Here is a 22,422-nt window from a genome sequence, read left to right on the forward strand (position 1 = left end):
GCATATTCGGCATTAAACTGAATCACTTAGATAAATTTAGTTACGAATGGGCTTTCAAAGTTCAAAGGCATGCCAAGATATTTTCTGGGACTCCAGCTGATAGCACGTACAAACATTATAGGGATCATTTAAACAGGCTGTTTTTCTTTAAACTGAAAGATCACAGCTATAAAATCATACACTCCAAATAAGACTCACATCTCAATTGATACACAAGGCTCCAGAAAAATAAAATAAAATAAAGACTAAAATATTGCCTTACTACAAACGACTGTCTTAAGGCTCTCTCTTTTCTGGTGCTTTCCCTCTCTTTCCTAAAACCCTAAAATTTCTCCTCTTTCTCCTTCTCTAAGCTAAACTCCCCTTTTCCAAAACGCCTGAGCTATTCTGGCATACTACACAAGCAAGACACTTAAAAGCCAACAGATAGAGAAGAAAATCATTTTGATCACTGTGCTATTTCTTAAAAGCAAAAGGCGAAACTCCCGTGTAAATAACACCCTCCCTACACTAAAAGGTATGGCAACATTCTTATCTTCAAGGAAAAATAATTAAGACCAAGAAAATACTATACAGACCTTGGTAACATAACTCTTAGCTTGTGGGCCTCCTCATATAATTCAGTCACATTTCACAGTTGACTATCCTGTGTCCAATGCAGGATATTAGTATATGATTCAAACTGCTTTATCCAAAATTTGGTTCACAGCCTTTATAAGATTACCTATTTAAAGAAGTCTTACCTTGAGCAACATAATGAGACCCTGTCTCTATAAAACTTTAGAAATTAGCCAGGTATGGTGGCTACATGCCTGTGGTCCCAGCTACTCGGGAGGCTGAGGGAGGAGGATCATTTGAGCCCAGGAGGTCAAGGCTATAGTGAGCTGTGGTTGCATCACTGCACTCCAGCCTAGGTGACAGTGCGAGACTCTACCTCAGAAAAATAAAAGAGAAATATTAAAGTTTAACACTATTCCATTTTGTCAGAGTGTACTGGTGAGTGTACCTGCTTTATAATCTCATAACTAAACTTCTAAAGTAAAAGCTATACAATCCTTTTTTATGTGTATTTATATGTTTTTAGAATATGTTTATGCATATGTACATGTATTATGCTGTGTCAACATAATAAAATCTGGCATAGTCATCAAGAAATTCCTTAAGAAATGTTATTGCAATTGATTTAAATAAATGAGTGCTTATATAAAATATACACTAATTAACCCAAATGTTTATTTTTAGTTCACATGACTTAAGTAAACCTTTAAAAAATTAATTGGTTTTTAAATTGTTGGTAAATTAGAAATATCTTCAAAATTGTCAACATATATTTTTGCCCGAGCTTACTGGTCAGATAGTAAATATCTGCTAAATGTTTTAAGGTCACAAACCTACAAACCCAGCCTAAAACAAAATGATCTTATTTATGCAATTCTTTGATAAATAAGATCAATTTAACATCATTGTTTAATAAGAACAGCTGTCTTCTGAGTTATCATTAAGATACCCATGTATTTAGCTTTAAGGTTTTACTTAGGTAATTACCTGGTATTAACAGGCTATAAAACTGATTAATAAAAAAAAAACTTGAAATAATGACTAGCTCTAATTTCTCACTTTTTATAAGTAATCCAGGTATAATAATTTAAAAAATAAATAAATTAGGTAAATGTAAATGGAATAAAGCTTACAAATGAAATTTTTGCATAATTTAAAATATTAAATTTATAGTATTGTTAAATAATAAGTCATTAAGTTTCCGTGTCATATCCAAATAGTATAAAAAATGAAACAAATTGCTGAATAAATATAAGTCCCTTCTTGCCTCCTTAAATTTTGTAAAAAGACTAAATATACTTAGGTCTAATAATCAAAATATAAATTTAAAGAAAAAGATTTGTATGAGAAAGAATCTTATACAGTACATTCATGGCCTAAGATAAAATGATTGGATGTCCCAAAGTTTTTTTTTAATGAGATAAATTATTGGACTGAGACTAAGGGTTGGGGAAAATGATAAAGATCTAAACAAGTCAAAAAAGATTTCTAAAGAATGGGTCTTAGGAAGGAAGCTTTATGTGTGACTCGGTTTGAAGACATTGGGAAAAATTTGCTTGTTTTTCTAAAAGTTAAACATTAGTGTGAGGGGTGTGCTGACACAGGACCAGATTCTAGTCCTCTATATTTAAAACAACAAGATTGTTTTGAAGTACTGATCTGCTCTTCAAAAAATTACAAGAGGTTTTGATTTTTATTTATAAAATCTGTTTAATGGCCATCTTCTAAACTGCACAGTTCCTATTCCTAACGTATTTCTTCATGAGATTCATTTAGTTTCCCTAGTTTCAGATTTAAAATGTTGTCCTCTTCATTTAAAATGGTAATTTGATTTCTTTAGGGTCAAATCTCCCTTTTAAAATTTCTCAGATTCCTATCTCAGAGGTTACTCTTTGCTGTATCTCACTACATGTGATAAACAAGTCATGCATCATTGCCTTCACCTTTTCTCCCCTTGAGAAGGACTGGGGTGATAACTCTCTACTATAGCTCTTTTTTTTAGATTCTGTAACTTTTTACTACAATTCTAACTCAGCTGTTATGGTCTGACAGTGAAACATTTATCTTGAAGGGCTAGAAAAGCAATGTTTTCATGCATCGTAACTGGATTCTGTCCTCATGACGTATCTGAATTGCTACACCCATAACCTTGGACACATTTTTCCTGTGTTTGATCAAGTACCCTTTCATCAGGTTTGATTTCCAGGTTATCTTTTTGCTTGTTTGTTTTTTGTTTTTGTTTTTGTTTGTTTGAGACAAGGGTTGAGTGCGATAGCGTGATCATAACTCACAGCTGCAACCTCCTGAGCTCAAGCAATCCTCCGGCCTCAGCCTCCTGAGTGGCTGGGACCACAGACACATGCCACCACACCCGGCAAATTTTGTTTATTTCTTGTAGAGACTAAGTCTCACTAAGTCGCCCAAGCTAATCTCCTGGGCTCAAACTATCCTACCACCCGGATATCCCAAAGTACTGGGATTACAGGCATGAGGTGCCATGCCCAGCCTACTTCCAGGTTATCTAAATGACCTTCCCGTAAAAAGGAACAGTCAGACAGCAGGAAGTTTTTCTTTACCTTTTTGTTAGCTTGCCTAAGAAACAGAGTTTATGTTTTATCAATATAATTTCCTGTGTTGCTTTTATTAGGTTTCTGATTACTTGAAAACAAAACAACAAAAACAAAAACTAAGCTTTAAAAGAGTTAAGGATGTTTTCCATTTAATTCTCTGCATTGCTTTTTTACAGTGTTTTGATTATCACTATGGCTACCTGAATGACTTTTATTTTACAAGTAAATTGACTGGAATCATTTTTGTTTTTTGTGCGTGTGTATTTTTTTTTTTTGGAGACAGAGTCTTGCTCTGTCACCCAGGCTGGCGTACAGTGGTGCAATCTCAGCTTATTGCAACCTCCACCTCCCAGATTCAAGCAGTTCTCCTGCCTCAGCCTCCCAAGTAGCCAAGACTATAGGCATGCACCACCATGGCCAGCTAATTTTTGTATTTTTAGTAGAGACAAGGTTTCACCATGTTGGCCAGGCGGGTTTCGAACTCCTGACCTCAAGTTAATCCACCCACCTCAGCCTCCCAAACTGCTGGGATTACAAGCATAAGCCACAGTGCCTAGCCAGCTGCAAACTCTTGTTATCTACCTATGGGCTAGACTAGATCCTAAATTCTTCTAGGTTCATCCCATCCAACTTTCTAACATAAAATTACTAAAACAGGCACTGCTGTATTCTGAAGCTCTATATAAACTTAAACTAGATAAATTTTAAGGACAACTCTCACGCCTGATGTATAGGCCACACGGGAAGTTCACCAAACTGCCCAAAGCTGTAACTAGAGACATGCAAATTGCAAACCAGGAGGAGAAACTGACATTTTTTGCATTGTAGACAGCTTTTCTCAAGATGTGGGAACAAGGCTCCCTATCACATGAGACTCTTTCTACCTTTCTGACTTGGCAAAAATAATGCTGCAATTAAAATTTCACAATCAGTAAATGCTATAGGTAACTTGACAAACCCCAGCCTAAGAAATCCTTTAGTTCATCTAGTTGGCAACTTTGACAATATCCCTGACACAGCTGTGTATTCAAATTGTACTGCTGATCCCTTTAGTAGAGTTGTCATTGTTTGCTTTAATTCAACCCAGTCAACCACAGAAGACCTGGAACAGCCAAAGCAATACTGAGCAAAAAGAGCAAAACTGGAGGCATCACACTACCTGACTTCAAAATTTACTACAAAACTACAGTAACCAAATCAGCATGGTACGGGCATAGAAACAGACATGCAGACCAACAGAACACAACAGAGAACCCAGACATAAATCCATGCACTTATAACCAACTTATCTTCAACAAAAGGCACCAAGAACATACATTAATCAAAATGGATTAAAGACATAAATCTAAGACCTGAAACTATGAAGCTACTAGAAGAAAACATTGAAGAAATCCTCCAGAACATTAGTCTGTGCAAAGATTTTCTTTGTAAAACCTCAAAAGCACAGGCAACCAAATCAAAAATAAACAAATGAGAGTATATCAACCTAAAAACTTTCTGTGCAGCAGAAGAAACCATCAACAAAGTGAAGAGACAACCCACAGAATGGGAGAAAACACTTGCAAACTATCCATCTGACAGGGGATGAATAACCAGATTATATAAGGAGCTCAAACAATTCAACAGCAAAAAAAAAATACTTCAATTAGAAAATGAACAAAAAAATCTGAATAGACATTTCTTAAAAGAAGACATATAAATCAAAATAGCTAGAAGAGAATAATTCAAAATTTCTAAGCATAAAGACATATTTAAAGTGATGGATATCTCCAGTAAACTAATTTGATCTTTACAAATTATATCAATCCATTAAATTATCACATGTACTCCAAACTACGTACATGTAGTATGCACCAACTAAAAATAAAAAAATTAAGTCAGCACAGTCATAAAATGCTATTCAGTGGCTACAATAGGTTTCACCAAGTTTCTCCCATGGTCTTTTGGTTTCTTTAGTTGATTACCTTCAAAATTAGGTTTGAGGTTTTGAATTATTATTCAAATCATATTTATTATACTGTTGCTAATTATTTTTTGCACTATGAGTTTTACACATTGTTCTCATTGCCTGTCTATATTTGTAAAGTCAACTCTCCTCATAGAATAATGTTAGCTCAACACCTGGAGATGACACTGCTGATGCCTATGAAACTGACAAGCAGGAATTTGATGCTGGATTCCAGATAAATTTTCCCTGATAAAATTTTTCCTTCTGGCCTTTTGTTATTCAAATATGGCCTGGATCCCTGATATAGACCCCCATACCTTTCCCCCATTGTATGACAGAGACAACTAGGACAGGTCCTAGTATCCAGGGACAATTAACCTAACTTCAAAATAAGTTATTCACCAAAACTTTTGGAAAAAGATTTTGATCAAAAGGGGGAAATATGAAAGTTGATCAAAATTTTTCATAACCAAGTAAGACAGAATCAAGAAGCCAGGGGGACAAATTACTCAGGGCACACACCATTGCTCCAAGTGTGTTAATCTCTGGAAGCCTGGCTGCTGAAGCCACCTGCTGTAACCTTAAACCAGTTTTATTTAATGGCTACTGAAACCATGTCCTCCAACTCTAAGACTAGTTTTATCCTCTGCCATTGCTCACTAATCAGGACTTGCCAGTTCCCCAAAACTTGACTAGTGCCAATGAACTTTCTTTTAAAACAATATCTAACCTTTCTCCTTCTATTCTAAAACAATACCTCCAACCTTCTCTTTGTTCTTCAGACATAATGAAGACCATGCAGTCTGTGTGTACACCCCAAACTACAATTCTTGCTTCCCAAATAAAACACTGAAAATATGGAAATTTGCTTGAACACGGTGGCTCATGCCTGTAATCCCAGCACTTTGGGAGGCCAAGGTGGGCAGATCACCTGAGGTCAGGAGTTCAAGACCAGCCTGACCAACATGGAGAAATCCTGTCTCTACTAAAAATACAAAATTAGCCAGGCGTGGTGGCACATGCCTGTAATCCCAGCTACTTGGGAGGCTGAGGCAGGAGAATCACTTGAACCCAGGAGGTGGAGGTTGCAGTAAGCCAAGATCAGGCCATTGCACTCCAGACTGGGCAACAAGAGAAAAACTCCATCTCAAAAATAAATAAATAAAATAAAATAAAATATAAAAATTCATCTCTATATTTTACTCAGCTTCAACATATGGACATCTGTGTTCATAAACATGCAAACAGACTTTCTTTAGCTCTGTCCACTGAGAGGGCCTAGGAGTAATAACATCCTAATAGCAATGAACACACCCAGCCCCAGCTATACAAAAAGAGCCACAGCTATTTAAAGAAATGACTGATTCAACATCTGGGGCAAGGAGAGCACAAGAAGAGCCTAAAACATCTTGTGTCAGAAAACACGGAAGTGCTCAAAGACCAATAGAAACATATCAAAAGAACACCAAAACCAGTTTGAAGAGGATTCATTCACTGGCCAAACTGGGGACCACTTTAGCACCAAAATAATGAAAAAATAAAATTCATTGAATAAAATAGGAAGCCATGAGTCCATAAAGAAATAAAATAAATAAAAAGAAATTTGTAAAATAAACATGGTATTTGTAATTTTGAATTACACCCTATAAAACACTTACTAATTCCAAAGGAAAAATTGTGACTTTATAGTGGAAAAACCTGGAAGACACTACATTAATCAAGAAATCAAACTTATTCTCAAAAATGGAACATACCAAAATCATATGTCATCTGCTATGATGCAATGGCCAGGGAAAGCATCACTCCTGTGATATTTCCCCCAAGATACATAACCTGAGTTTATTTAATCATGAGAAAGTATCAGGCAAATCCAAACTAAGCAACATTTTACAAAAATAATTGGCCTATAATCTTCAGGAGTGTCCAGGTCATGAAAGTTTGGGAAAGGCTGAGGAACTGTTCCAGACTGAAGAGACTGGCCAGACACAACAACTTAATGTAACATATGATTCTGAGCTGATCCTTTTTATAAAGGATGTTATTGGAGTAACTGGTGAAACCCGAAATGAGGCCTGAAGCTTGGATGGCAGTAATGTATCAATGCTAATTTCCTGCTTGGAAGGGTTGGTTGTACTGTGGTTGGGTAGAGCATGTTCTTATTGGCAGGAAATACCTAATAATGTACAGTGCTGATGAGGTATCAGACTGAGAACTTACTCTCTAATTCAGGAAAAAAATTATTTGTCCTGTACTTGCAGCCTTTTTTATAAGTCTGATATAAAAGGTTTCCAATCTTTACCAAATATCAATTAGAAAAGGAGAACAAAATCACTCTGGTGCTAAGAGAGAGGTACACAGGGAGATGAAGAAGTCACTTAAAATAGGAAGTCAGCAAATAAACCTGTGGTCCAAATATTTCACATGAAAAGTTTACGTTTGAGTGAATACTAAAATGCCCCAAAGTGGCAGCTTTAATTTCAGTAGCAAAAGGTAATTATGCTGAGCAAAAATCAAATATGCTTTAAAAAATCAAGCACATTAGTGAAAAGAATCCTTTGATTCAAACTCAAAATGAAACAGAAACCTCTGGCTTTAGGAAGAGAATAAGCAAAACCCACAGGAAGGAAGACGGGGATGTTTACTCAGCAAGAGATGGTGTCCGGCCACCATCAGGCCCTCCCTATGTAACTGCACTGCCCACAGGGCATGAAGGCTTCACAGATGTCTCTACTAGAACTAAGTGCTGCTCTGTGAGATTGTGTTTTGCTCAATCAATCAAAAAAACAGGGTACTTAGTCTCTTTTCCAGCGTTCAGCACTCTTACTATCCATCAGAGATCTTAAATCACAGATGTAGAAGGGACTTAGTATTGCCTTCAGAGGGGTTTCCTCTGTAGGATGCATGAAAACATGAATAATCTGATGGCGTCACAGGAAGTTATTTAATAAGGCAAAGTTTTTAATATGGTGTTTGCTTTCATATATTAAATAATCCCTCCTGGCACATAAAAATTGTCTTCATAAAACAGCCTTGATGAGGCCAGGCACAGTGGTTCACACTTGTAATCCCAGCACTTTGGGAAGCTGACATGGGCAGATCATGAGGCCAGGAGTTCAAGACCAGCCTGGCCAGCACAGTGAAACCCTGTCTCTACTAAAAATACAAAAATTAGCTGGGTATGGTGGCACAGGCCTGTAATCCCAGCTACTTGGGAGGCTGAGGCAGGAGAATCCCTTGAACCCAGAAGATGCAGGTTGCAGTGAGCCCAGATTGTCTTTTGCTCAATCAAAAGACAATGTCACAGAGAAGCACTTAGTTCTAGTGGAGTCATTCGTGAGGTCTTCAAGCCTTGTGGGCACTCTAGCCTGGAAGACAGAGCTAGACTCTGTCTCAAAACAAAACATACAAAAAAAAAAAGTCTTTTCAATACAGGCACTTGGCCTATCTTTGTGCTTTACACAATCTGATTCATTGATACCATCTTCTAATTGACTCCAGGAAGAAAATGAACACGTTCCTTCCCTTTATAAGCATCTTTATTCCCAGCACGAGTTCACCCAAAAGGGACAGAATTCATAAAGGAGGCCTTTAATTCAGAAAAATTGAAAGCTTAGCTCATTTATAAACCAGTATCAAGAGCAAAGAAATGATTTGAAAATACATACTGAAAACTATTTGTTAAAAAGTAGTGTTTTCATTAAAATGCATGTGGAGGCTTCAATTATTGAAGTGCCCCTACAAAAATTCTTTACTTAGAAAGAAGTCCCCTGTTAATCCTCCACGGAGTTTCAGGGCTCAGGGGAAACATAATTCTTTAGATTCAAAGTAGCTGATGGGTTTGGATCTGTGTCCCCACAAAATCTCATGTACAACTGTAATCTCCAGTGCTGGAGGTGGGACTTGGTGGGAGGTGACGATCATGGAGGCAGAGTTCTCATGAAGGGTTCAGCCTAAATATTTAACTGTTTATGTAATGATAGTAAATGCCATCTGTATTAGTAGGAATTGAATAAAGTAAAACTGATTTGGTTTTCCCCTTTCTATTGTTGATATTCATTCTTAGGTAAAGAATTACCTCAGTTGGAATAAACAGGTCCCTTACAAAATTTAGAAAATACAGACATTAGATTCACTGACATATAACTACTTTGCAAGAAAATGCTTCTGTCATTACACCCAGGAAGTAAACTAGCTCCTCCAACAAAAGACTGGAGGATAATATTCAAGAGATCATCTTTGAAGCTTCTAGAATTATTTAATAAACCATATCCCCCAGCACCAAAGCTACTCCCCGAAAATAAGTTAAGCACTTTTAGAAGCTGTGTTTCTTCAGGCCTTTTAGCTAATTAATACTCTAGAGCCTTAGTAAATTATTATTTCAGTATAGTAAATGATAGATTTTATTGGTCTGATTGGACATGATTGCATGCCTTTTTAAAAGACATCTAACTTAGGTAGGAGATTTGGCATATTATGTAACTGAATTTTCAAAAAACCAAATTGCCCTAGGATATGCTGAGAAAAATAAAATAGGGAGAAAAATGCAAAATAAGAAAAGTTGAGACAATAATGAGGTTTTGAAAGAGTTGGCCAGAAGAAAGACCCTCCAGGCAGAGAAAGCACTTCTTCAGACAGTAAGTTCTAGACTGCATGTTCTGTACAGCTGCAGCAAGGCAGACAGGAGTGCTGGTGGCAGGTGGCAAACAAGTGCCAGATGGTGAGGGGTCTCCAGCAACATTCTAGAGAAGGGATTATGAGCCACTCCAGTAACAGAATTTCAGATAAATTTTGGTTGGGGAAGAGAGGGTGTAGAAAGACTAAAAAGTGACCAGGAACTAATCAAAGGTGGGGAGACATTATTTGAGAGATGTCAAGAAGAACGAGTTGAGAAAAGGCAGTTGCGTTGGAGTCAGAGGTAAATGGGAGGGAGGAGTAAGGATGTCTCCAGGACTCTAGCTTGACTACAGGTTGATGATGGTGCTACAGGATGAGGGATTACAGGAGAGGCAGACTGGACACTGGGGAACAAAGGTGAATTCAGTTTTAATGTCTAAGTGAATCTTCAAGATGAAGAAAAATAAGAACATGAAAGCTTCCATTGATCTGGGAAGTCATTGGTTCCATCAATTAACACGCTATTACTGACTATCCATGAGGTGCTGGTGAGCTACACAAGAACAGTTTCACTGCAATGATGAGGTGGACACAGATTGTGGGGACATGGTGAGTTGATGGCAGATGAGGAAATACTGTAGCTCTTAAGAGACTTAGAGGCTACTGGCGACTTCTGGACATCAGAGAACAAAATAAGAATATGGAGTAGAAAAAAACCTACATGCAATGCTAAATGCAAAGTGATATTCTGAGCTGTCTTGGAACAGAAAAAGGACATTATTAGAAAAACGGGTGATATCTGTATGAAGTCTTTAGTTCAGTGAATAGTAATGTATGTTAATTACTTAGTTCTGACAAATGTTTCACAGTCATCTAAGACATTGATGTTAGGAGAAACTGGGTGAAGGGTACACAGGACTATTTCTGCACTATCTTTGCAACTTTTCTGTAATCTTAAATTTTTCCAAAAATAAAAGTTTACTTAGAAAATTCTAAGAACAGATATTCCAATATCCTGATTCTACAAATTAAAGTTTTTAGTTCAGGAGTTTCTGAATTTATTTTTTAATAATATTTGTCTGATTGTAACATAGTTAAATACTAATTGCAATAAATAATTGGAAAACATAGAAAATATGCCTTTTATCTAACAATTTAGAGATAATCATTGTTAACATCTTTTCTTATTCTACAGATAAGTGAATTCTTTTTAGCCATCATTCAGACCAATCCCTGGGGGTCTCTTCCCCTTAATATTTTCACATAAGCTTTTCCTCTCATGTAATTTAAATGCCTTCAAAGCATTTAAGTGACTACATACTTGTCTACACACAATGTTTTACCTATTCCTAAGTTGTTGGACATTTAGATTATTAATATTTTCAACTTTTAATTATTTAGAAATAGTACCACAATGACTATCATATGTATAAATGGAATGCACATGCTGATATCATTAGGAGAAATGTCAACAAGTGGACTTGAAGGAAATGGTTTTTTTTTTTTTTCAGTCTCGCTCTGTTGCCAGGTGCCAGGCTGGAGAGCAGTGGTGCGATCTCAGCTCACTGCAACCTCCGCCTCCTGGGTTCAAGCAATTCTCCTGCCTCAGCCTCCCAAGTAGCTGGAACTACAGGTGCACACCACCACGGCCAGCAAATTTTTGTATTTTTTAGTTGAGATGGGGTTTCACCATGCTGGCCAGGATGGTCTCCATCTCCTGACCTCATGATCCACCCGCCTCGGCCTCCCAAAGTGCTAGGATTACAGGCGTGAGCCACTGCGTCCAGCTGAAGGAAATGTTTGCTCAGCACTTCTGTAGAACCAAATTCTACTCCTAGCAGCAGTATGCCAAGACTCAGTTTCCCCATCCTACCAGCAGAGAGTATTAGCAGTTTTTTAAAAATTGTCCTTAATTTGGTAAATCTAAAAATATCATCACTACTTTTAAATTTATATTTATTTGCACTCTAACGAGCCATTTTGATTTCTTTTTATCCGAATTACCTGTTTGTGCCCTTTGCCTGTTTTTGGACTGAGATCTTAGGGCAGTTGGTTTTTTTTCTCTAATTCCTTTATCTATTACTGACCTTTTATTAGCTACCGTTGTGGATAATATTTGCTAGTTTGTTGTTTCCCTTGTTTATTATGACGTTCTTTAATGTACAGAGTTTAATTTAGATATGAATACATCTAATTTTCTTTTACAATTTCTTATATTCCTTTTATGTTTATAAAATGCTCACTGTCAGGGTTGGGTGCAGTGGTTTATGCCTGTAATCTCAGTACTTTGGAAGGCGAGGCAGGTGGATCACTTGAGGTCAGGAGTTCAAGACCAGCCTGGCCAATATGGAGAAACCTCATTTCTACTAAAAATACAAAAAATTAGCTGGGCCTGGTGGCAGATGCCTGTAATCGCAGCTACTCAGGAGGCTGAGCCAGGAGAATGATTTGAACCTGAGAGGCGGAGGTTGCCTTGAGCCGAGATCACACTCCAGCCTCAGCAACAAGAGGGAAACTCTGTCTCAAAAAAAAAAAAAAAAAAAAAAATCCTCATTGCCCCAACATTCAACCAAATAAATATGAATAGTGTATTAGTTAAAAAGAGCACCTACACATTTAGAAGGACAGAAGCCAGATAACTTGTTCAACTGAATAAATCAGTTGTTTTTACTTTAGAGATTCAAATGTAAAGGCACATAGGTCTGGGATTACACAGTGATTGGCAATACTAATTCTAAAACTTTAATCACACACAATCATTAACAAGTAATACTTACTGAAACAAGCCTTCTCTTAGAGCTATCTTAGTTAAATTTCTAGAATTACTATGAGTAGCTTATCTCAGAGAGTTTCCAAAAGAATCAAAAACTTAATCTCAGCATGACTATGTCAGGGAAAATCTTGTTCAGTCAGTCCCCAAGAGCACAGAGGGGAGTCGTAGACACCATTAATACTTTAATTATTAGCAGTTATTTTTTCCCATCCCATTTCTAAGCAAGATTCTACTTTTCTCTGCCTTTGTGTTAATAGCTACAAAGAAAGAAAAATGTTGACATAGAAAGAACATGGAGGTAGAGTAAAAAGAGCACAGACTTTAGAAATTGCTAGATGTGGGTTCAAATTCTGGATCCAGCACTAACCAGTTCAGTTTACCCCAAGTAAGTCAGACGGCCTCTTAAAGCTTCGTCAGCTGTAATACGGGCTTCAGTATCAGTCGCACAGACTGGGCACTCAATAAAATGTTTTAAAAATGATTTCCAAAGAAACACGTTTGTTATAAAATCACCACTAAAAATTAAGGTTTATTTTGCAAAATAATTTTTTTTTGATACAAGGTCTCACTTCGTACCCCAGGCTTGAGTGCAGTGACAAGATCTTGCCTCACTGCAGCCTCAACCTCCTGGGTTCAACCTATCCTCCTGCCCGAGCCCCACAAGTACCTGGGACTACAGGCACACACCCTCAGACCCAGATAATTTTTTTTTTGTATTTTTGGTAGAAATGGGGTTTCACCATGTTGCCCAGGCTGATTGTGAACTCCTGAGCTAAAGAGATCCACCCGCCTTGGCCTCCCAAAATGCTAAGATTACAGGCATGAGTCACCATGCCTGACCTATTTTTCAATACAATTTTCTGTTCACATATAAATATATTATGTGTACATACACAGTTCTGTGGGGTTTTTGTTTAGTATTTTTCTTTTGTTACTATTTCCAAGACATGAGGTAAGACACTAAATCTATTTTGTCCTAAGCAACCTCAATAAAAGATTAAACTATTTTCATGGAGAAAAATCCCCATTATAATGCTAGGACAATAAGCAATTTGTAAATTAGTTCCTTTGTCCCACTAAAAATGGTAAAAATATAAATTACCTCAAAGACCCCTCAAATAATTCCACTTGCATTACAACTAGCAGTTCATAGCATCTATGTACACAAACCAAATCTCAACCTTTTTCTAAACATTTATTATGTTCTACAACCAGGAAAAACAGGAACAATACAATATCAAATTTGAAAAGCAGTCAGTCACAGTGTGAACTTTTGACAATGGACCATTATCTATAAAACAAGTCCAACAATGAAAGAACACAGCAAAAAGTTACTTTCTGTTAAAACCAAAAAGCTTCCAACTGGACCTTCCCGAACTTGTTGAAAACAAGAAAAATCAAATAAAACTGAAAAGCTATTTGAGATAAATACATACCTAGATATAATGAAACTGTAAATACTAAATCAGCAAAGAATCTGAGTTTGAAGGACTGAATATTTTTATGTTGTTGGCCTCAGTTTGCTTTTCTTTTTCTAGAGTAAATGTTTCGACCACAGAATAAGAGAACCCAGAACAATTTACATTAGTGTGAAAATATAGCTGCAGGGGAGATACAACAACATCATAAATCACAACCTCTCTCTGAGAAGAAAAAAATTGTTTTAAAAAACTCCTGCTGTTAGGGCCAGGTACAGTCCAAATTCATTTCTAAAATCCCAGTGTTACATAACTGAAGTATATTTTGATGGAGCTGAACACCAAGTTACATAATTATCAAACGACTGCATTCTGTTTTGATTTTTCAGCAAAGAACATGACAGGTCTGGGGAGGCAGCAAGAGAAGAAAAGAAATATAAAGCAGCACCCATTTGTTTAAAATAAAAGATAACTTTTATTTTAAAAATCATTTAGGGAGAAAAATCACAAATTCTCAATACTGCATCCCAAGACTAAGCCACATAAAATGGTCTTTAAAAATCTCCATTCTTGTCATTTTTTTCAAGATATTTTTAGGTGTTTCCATTATTTAAAGTCAAACACAAAAGCTTACTCAGCAAATACTTAAGGTACTTTAAAGGTTAATTAGAGGAGCATTATCAAATTTATATGCTTCCTTTCCATAGAGAATAGCATAAATGCTAGAGATTTGATAGAAAATTTAGTAACAGCTGTCTGCGTGTATAGCAATAATCACAAAATATGTGGAATGTATATTCCCAGGAAATCGCATCTTCAACTGTTGGTTTAAATTTAAAGCATCAGAGAATTAGTTGAATACTAAAAGGCTATTATCTAAAACCTATTGATGTATTAATAACCATAATGAGGAATATTCATTTTAGAGCAAATGCACAATCTCCTCTAAAACATGACTTTAATACAATGCAATCATTAGAAGATAAAATCAATCTGGGGAAAGCTCACACAAAGGATTATTAAAAAACTAAATAACATCTCTTTATTTTCTTGCTCACAGAGAAAATTTACAAATAAGTTTTTTATTTAAAGCCTTTTAAAAAAGCAAATAAATGAGATAACAAGAGCTTCAGATGTTTTTGAAGTATATATTTGAAAACCTTAGATGACACTGATAAAGTCTACAGAAGCGTATGCAACGGCCTGAATAAATGGTAGATACTATTACTACATATTTAAATTAATGAACCTAAAACAACTAAGCAATCTCATAAAAGTTCACTTAGAAGTTGTTCACTGTGAACTAACACTGTATATACTGGTGATAATTACCGTGACTCAAAGGGGTTGTGCCATCCTTGGGCTTCTTTTCTTCTTCAGCTTGTTCCTAGAATACAGAAAATAGGGCTTAGACGCTATTTCTGGATAATTGGTGGAAACACTGAAAACTAATGTTTCTTTTTTGTAAGAAGGAAAGTCGTGAAGATCCTTATCACTGAGGGGGACAATGCACAAGTACCCAGAGCCTTCCATTGGGTGCCCAAGAAGGGCACACATGGTTCATTTGGACGTGGAAGGAATCCATTAAAAGTCTTGCTTTTGGCTAAAATACAAGAGAGAGGAAGCTTCGATAACAGTTAATATTGAGGTTGACACAGGTACCTTCCCTGACTGCATCCTTGGGCCTGCCACTTCCACAGGAGTGGCTTACAGAAGAGGCTTGGTCTACACTGAAGCCAAGCCCTCCATTCTACTTTTATTTTCAGCCTATCTGGGTCTACTACAGTTTGTAAGTACTCAGTTTAAATAACTTTAATTTTTTTTTATGATTTTTTTATCGCATTTTAGGTTTTGGGGTACATGTGAAAAACATGCAAGATTGTTGCATAGGTGCATACATGGCAGTGTGATTTGCTGCCTTCCTCCCCTTCACCTATATGTGGCATTTCTCCCAATTTTTTTTTTCTTTTGAGATGGCATCTCACTCTGTCACCCAGGCTGGAGTGCAGTGGCGCAATCTAGGCTCACTGAAATCCCTGCTGCTCCAGTTCAAGCAATTCTCTTGCCTCAGCCTCCCGAGTAGCTGGGATTACAGGCATCTGCCACCGTGCCCAGCTAATTTTTGTAGTTTTTAGTAGAGATGGGGTTTCACCATGTTGGCCAGGCTGGTTTTGAACTCCTGATCTTGTGATCCACCCACCTTGGTCTCTCAAAGTGCTGGGATTACAGGCGTGAGCCACCGCGCCCGGCCAAAATGACTTCAATTTTAACCAAACTAACGTTTATAGAATGGACAAGTGACTTCAAAGATTCTTGCAAAGAAACCATAAATTGCATTTGATGAACAATACAAGCACATGCAATAAGCAAGATGGTGCAGCCTCTCCCCATGGTGCAAGCAAGGCACACTCTTCCTGCAACTTTTGAAGGAACATTTACTATTCAACAAAGACTAGGAAAGTGCCTTTCTGTTTTGAAAGATACGATAGCAAAGAGCATTTTGAAAGTGGGTATCCAGATATGTGTCTTATTTATATCACTTTGTAGCCATCAACAATGTTTTCCACCTATTAAAAATTCATAATATACACTTAGAAATTGGGAACAAAATTTCTCAATTTTAAAATCTTCTAAACAAAGGGTTTCAAGCAGGCTTTGAGACGGAGTCTCGCTCTGTCACCCAGGCTGTAGTGCATTGGCACAATCTTGGCTCACTGAAACTTCCACCTCCCAGGTTCAAGTGATTCTTCTGACTCAGACTCCAGCTGGGATTACAGGCACACACCACCACATCAGCTAATTTTTGTATTTTTAGTAGAGAAGAGTTTCACTATGTTGGCCAGGCTGGTCTCAAACTCCTGACCTCAAGTGATCTGCCCACCTCAGCCGCACAAACTGTTGGGATTATAGGCATGAGCCACCGTGCCCAGCCAATATGCAATAGTTTTCATTACTTTCCAAAAACAACTAATTGTCATCAGAGAACATGAAAATTTAGCAGCTGATTTACACAAAAGCTTTTGCTGAAAAATGAGTATCATGATTTAGTAAATTCAACGAACAATTATTTCTTCAATTTATTCTTATATAGCTTTGGGATAGATATTTTTAAGTTGTGGCTAGTGTGGTTGTCCTTCCCAGTCTGCATGGGGCTAAGCTGTTCATAGCACTTTGAAAAGCCCCACATCTGGGGAAACCCCTTAGTCCCAGGCAAGTGAGAAGGCTTGGTCACCCTAGCTTCTGACAACCATAAAAACCAAATCTAAAAAACAGACTGCACAAAATGGTATCACAAAACCAGGTTTTTGAAAAAGAATCATGTATACTAATATTTTAATGAAAGCAAACCAGTTTTTAACTGATGAAATAAATACTATTAGTTTCATTTTCCTACCATTTTTTTAGTTCCCTTTTTAAGTCTATGGCTTTAAGATATAAAAGACCATTCGTACAGTAACAAATTGTATCAGTGTTTTAATTGTCTTTCATCCCCAAAACACAGCCTGGCAACCTAGTCTAGGTTAACAAGTATTTGATGAATGAAGGTAAGAATGAAAGGTTCAAGAAGAGTATTTTTCTGCCTGGTAGATTTCATATCCAAAGTTATCATGGATATCTTTGTGAAATTAACAAATTATCATTCTGCTAAGATGTTCTATAAGCCAGTGCTTCTCCCACTTTAACATGCATTTGAATCATCTGGGAATCTTACTAAAATGCAGATCTTGATTCAGTGGGTCTAGGATAGGGCCTTAGAGTACAGATTCCAACAAACTCCCAGCAGATACTATGGCCAAAAGTACACAGCCCTCACAAGTGGCAAGGCTACCAATTTTTGCCAGGGCATGCAGTGGGAGCAGGAACAGTAATGTAATCATATCTACCCTGTTCTACTGCAAGTGAGATGATGAACTCCTGCTTTGGGTCTAATTTTCCATGGTAGCACTTTACCCCAGTTCCAACCCTGTTCATTCACTCAATACAGAGGAAATTTACATATGTAATTCAAAACAGAGACTCTCTTCTACTACAAAACCTGAAACAGTAAAAAGAAACAGCATTTGAGAGTGATTATGTTCATACTACAGCACTGAAGCATTTTTATAATCACCGTATCATTCAAAAATAAAAAGAAATATATAATACGCTATCTGTCACTCAGTGAGTGTTTGGTTCACACTTCTTTATTTGCTATTGAAATTCTGCCTAGAAAGAAAAAGACATTCCACACAAAAACATTACCTCTCACTTTGGATTTAAATTGCCCAAGCTACCAACGTCTCTATGTTCTTTTGGTGGATCAAGGGTAAACATACACATACACACACAAAAGATTATATTGTGTATACACTGCTATTATTGTGTATACACTGCTATTAATGAACAGAGAATGAATTTTAAAAAACAAGAGAAAAAATGAGCACTTTATCTTATCCTTCCAGACAGAACACTAAATCAATATGAATTGCAAAAAATAAAACCATTACTGTAATTTCTCAGGTTTCAAACTCTAATTCTGAAAACTGAAAATAAAGTTCCAGAAAAAAATTGTGTTCTGAAAAAAAGGGAGATAATGGTTTAAGGAACATAAAATAAGTCTTTGCTGTGGTACATTTCCACGCACCAGTTTAAAATCCATCATTTTGGAAGAGAGGATTATGAAGTGGGAAAATAACCAAAAAGGCCTAATGTTCTGTTCCCTCCTGCTGGCACTGGACGCATCATACGCTTTTACTACAAGGCACAGTGACATTTTCTAATTAATCAGTGTCTACATTTCTCTGTCTATGAATTCCAATCAAGGGAACAAAACGAAGGATTTTCAGCTACTGATTTGTGCTTGACAATTTCGAATCATCACTTTGGAACTGCCAGATAATGCCCCTTTGCTCTCCTTCGCTGTCAGATTGAAGACTCCTGAGCACTCAAGGATTTCTGAGAATTCTGCTGTTCTTTTTCCATAAGAACCTGCTATCTGCGCCCCAGAGGGTGATACACATGGGTTTCATAAATTGTAGAAAATAGTGAAATCCTATTTAATAACCCCAGTGACAAACTGCTATTTGAATTTCACCTGCTGGTTCAAGTCCACTTTTCAACTTCTTTTTTGCTCTGATCCAATGTGGGATATAAACTGAAGATAAATAAAATTCACCTTTTAGATAAAAATACAGAAATTTGTGGGACTTTTCTCCATTGCTCTACTGGAATTCAGACACACTCAGGGAGAATGAAATGCTTCCATTTTGTTCAAACACTTGATAATATAGCTACAGTCTCCAAATGAAATCTCTTTAAAGTGTTTGCTAAGCCATATACAAAAAGCAAAAGGTGAAAAATCTAACACAGCCTTATAAACACCACCTTCTTATGGTTTTTACCATCTGTAAATGAATTTTACCGGCTGTTGCAAACTGACATCAGTCTTGTATGAGGCAACAGCATGTTAAAGAATTAACTATTACTTAAAAATAGAAACCAAAATAAACCTACCCCAAACATTTTCTCAGTATCTATTTAAGGATGTTACAGAAAGATTGCATTACCCTCTGCAAAAGTTGAGGTCAACCATGGCCCTGATGTCATTTCTTTCAAGGCCAGTGGCCACCACCTCAAGTACAACTTCCTCTACTTGGCCATCAAGCCTCACCAAGCATGACTACCCAGATCTACCCCAGTCACCCTGCAATCTAATTGCACACCAAACCTTATACTTAGTGAAATGGAAAGACCCATAAAGATCTTCCAATCTCAGACTGTTGTTCTACAGAGAAGCTGAGCCCAGCCCAGTGAAGGGACTGTCCTTGGCCACACAGCTAATGAGCAGCACAGTCAAAGACTAAAATCTGAATCTCCTGACCCATGGCCCAACCCCATCCAATGCTCACCTACTACACTGCCAATAGCAACATCTGCTTCAGTCAGATAAGTCATTATGGTCCTGCCATATATCACACATGTCACCTTCTCTTCCAACCCCATACCTCTACTCATGCTGCCTCCTTGAGGGGCCCAGATAATTCCCACTCTGACCCCTCAATTTTCTTACCTTTCAAGGTTAGAGAGCACCTAGATGTTCATATGTTAAAAGTTATATTCTCTCAGATTAGATTTACCAGATTGGATTTAAAATCTCTTTGTTACAACAGAATAATAATACATTCAGTATGAGTATCTTAAGATCCTCTTCATCCTTCAAAGGTCAGAATCAAGCTCCCGATTAGTCTACCTTTTTCTGAAGGGTGACCATACCTTAGAGCACTGACATGCTACATATGAACTTAGTTGTTCTCCATCACTCTACATAAGTTAGTTTTCCTTTATTCAGCACTACTCTAATATCCTTTTGAGAATGAAAAATGTCTCATATTTCTATCTCTCAAAGTTTATAACTCCCTATTTAGATAAAGATCCATTAATTTTAAGAGGTTCACAGGGAGAGGGAGAATGGGAAATAATACTTTTTCAGTATCAAAATTTTATATAGTCAAATAAAATATAAAAATATAAAAAATATTTTATATTTTATTTGACTATATACAATTTTTTTATATTTTATTTGATTATATACAAATAAAATATATGACACAGAGGTCATATATTTTATTATTATATAGTCAAATAAAATTTCCTTTTTCATTTGTGAAACTTGCATTTTTATATAGGAAATTTTAAATTTCAGAGCCTGTATATTATTTTAGGGTTTTGTGCCCAGAACACTCACATACACACTAGACATCACTGAAATCACCTTGGAAAAAAATATTTCATTTCCCCAGTCACCATGTGCCTACACTTCGCTAGTCAATTCTAAAGTTGCTGAGCAGATAAAGCTAGCAAAGGGCACCCAAAATGACACTTATCTTTGTGTTGAAAGTTGTGAAAAGACAAAATACCTTAAAGAGTCTAAAAAAAAAAACACAGAGAAAACTTGAAGAGTCTACAGGGGGACAAGAACATAAGCAGAGGTTTACCCATGTGGTAGAAACAAAGATGTAAAAAATATAATAAAACCCAAGGAAAAGAGGCACTCTCTCAGATGCTGTTAGGGAGAGGATGAACTGGGGTGATCTCTTTGGAGGATGACATTGAATGGTTTATCAAAATTTCAAACAAGCATACCCTTTTGTCCAATAATTTCACAGCTATGATATTACCTACGAATGAACTGCAAAAGTATTCTCATATAAAAAGGATGTATGAGTAAGAACATTAGATATAACATCACAAAAATTAAAATAATCTAAATGTTTACAGTAGGGCACTATTTAAATAAATTATGGTACATTCATAAAATGAAATACTCTGCAGCACTGAAAAGAATAAGGCCTGTATCTCTAAGACATGCATAATTAAGTGCAAAAAAAGCAAGGTACAGAACAACAAGCAGAATGTGAGCCCATTGGGATGTGTGTATGTATGTGTATATGTGCATAAAAGGTTTAGGAATTTTCAGCTTTCTTTTTTTTTTGTTTATTTCCTATGTAGACATATGAGAAACTGTAAACAGTGGTCACATGATCAGGAAAATATTTAGGGGTTTAGTATATGGGTGAGGGTAGACAGTAGAGAATTTAATTCTTACTTTACTGCCTATCTGTACTATTTGATTTTTTAACCATATGCCTATGTTCTGAAAAGCATAACAAAATATTTTTTAAACTCCACATAGAAATACATAGACAATATTAGTCTAGAAAGACATTCATTGACAGATATTAATATTATCATCTACAATTATTAGATATCCAACATATGAAATTATCTCAGAGGAAAATGTTCAGAAACACCCACCTGTGCGTTTGCTTGATGTTTTATGTACTTGATCTGCCAATGGGATGTTACTTAGGTGATTACAAATGTCACTTGTAAACCAGAAGGATAACACACAAAATAAAGGATGTTATCAATATTTCAAGAAATCTAGCAAAATTCAAGCATGACTCAACCCTTCTTTCCACAGTGAATGCTGCCACAGGTGTGAATACAGCCTACTGTATTAAACTGTTAAATTTGACTAATAAAAATGAACATTGTAACTGGCAACGAGCCCCAAACTGACAGTGCAACGTGGACTAAATGTGCATCTTTTCAATTCTATATGAACATCCTTTAAAATAATGATATGTCCCAAACATCTCAAAACATAAACTAAGAATATGGCCCTTTAAAATATTATTTTGTTACTATTGACTGAAAAAATTCATTTGCATGGAGATGTCATTAAGCACCAGGAACATCATTTAACAGATATTTTTGAAAATCTAGCTAAGCAGGCCCTGCACTAAAAGCATATCTAAGTGTTAAGCACTTCTGGAGTCCAATAAAGGGAAAATCTCAATGTGGGTAGAAATCACGGTAAACACATCAGGATTAAGTTAGAAACTGAGTTGGTCTTTAAGAGAAAATTGGTATTTGTGCTAATGCAGAAGAGGCAAAAGGTTAAATACTCAGATGGTAGAGAAAGATAACCGAGTACTAAGGGAGGGTGGGAACAATCTCAGCAGCTTAAAGAGAAATGATACTGATAACTAACATAAA

General features: G+C 36.5%; 1 protein-coding gene across 8 annotated transcripts in view; it reads right to left on the minus strand.

Moving 5' to 3' along the window:
- The window catches only part of L3MBTL4 (L3MBTL histone methyl-lysine binding protein 4), a 461,651-nt gene that overhangs the window by 331,712 nt on the left and 107,517 nt on the right, over positions 1 to 22,422 (minus strand). For 7 of the 8 annotated variants that reach the window (XR_010343647.1, XM_064379410.1, XM_064379409.1 and 4 more), the window contains exon 4: positions 15,214 to 15,268. Coding sequence is in view for 6 of the 8 variants with exons in the window: in XM_064379410.1 (XP_064235480.1) it covers positions 15,214 to 15,268 (55 nt within the window). In the remaining 2 variants the exon portion in view is untranslated. Of the gene's footprint in view, positions 1 to 15,213; positions 15,269 to 22,422 lie in introns of those variants that run through there. The other variant, XM_064379412.1, reaches the window with a different exon arrangement.

Source organism: Aotus nancymaae, unplaced genomic scaffold, assembly GCF_030222135.1.
Source record: "Aotus nancymaae isolate 86718 unplaced genomic scaffold, 86718_ANA_hifiasm-v0.15.2.pri h1tg000020l, whole genome shotgun sequence".
Lineage (NCBI taxonomy): Eukaryota > Metazoa > Chordata > Mammalia > Primates > Aotidae > Aotus > Aotus nancymaae.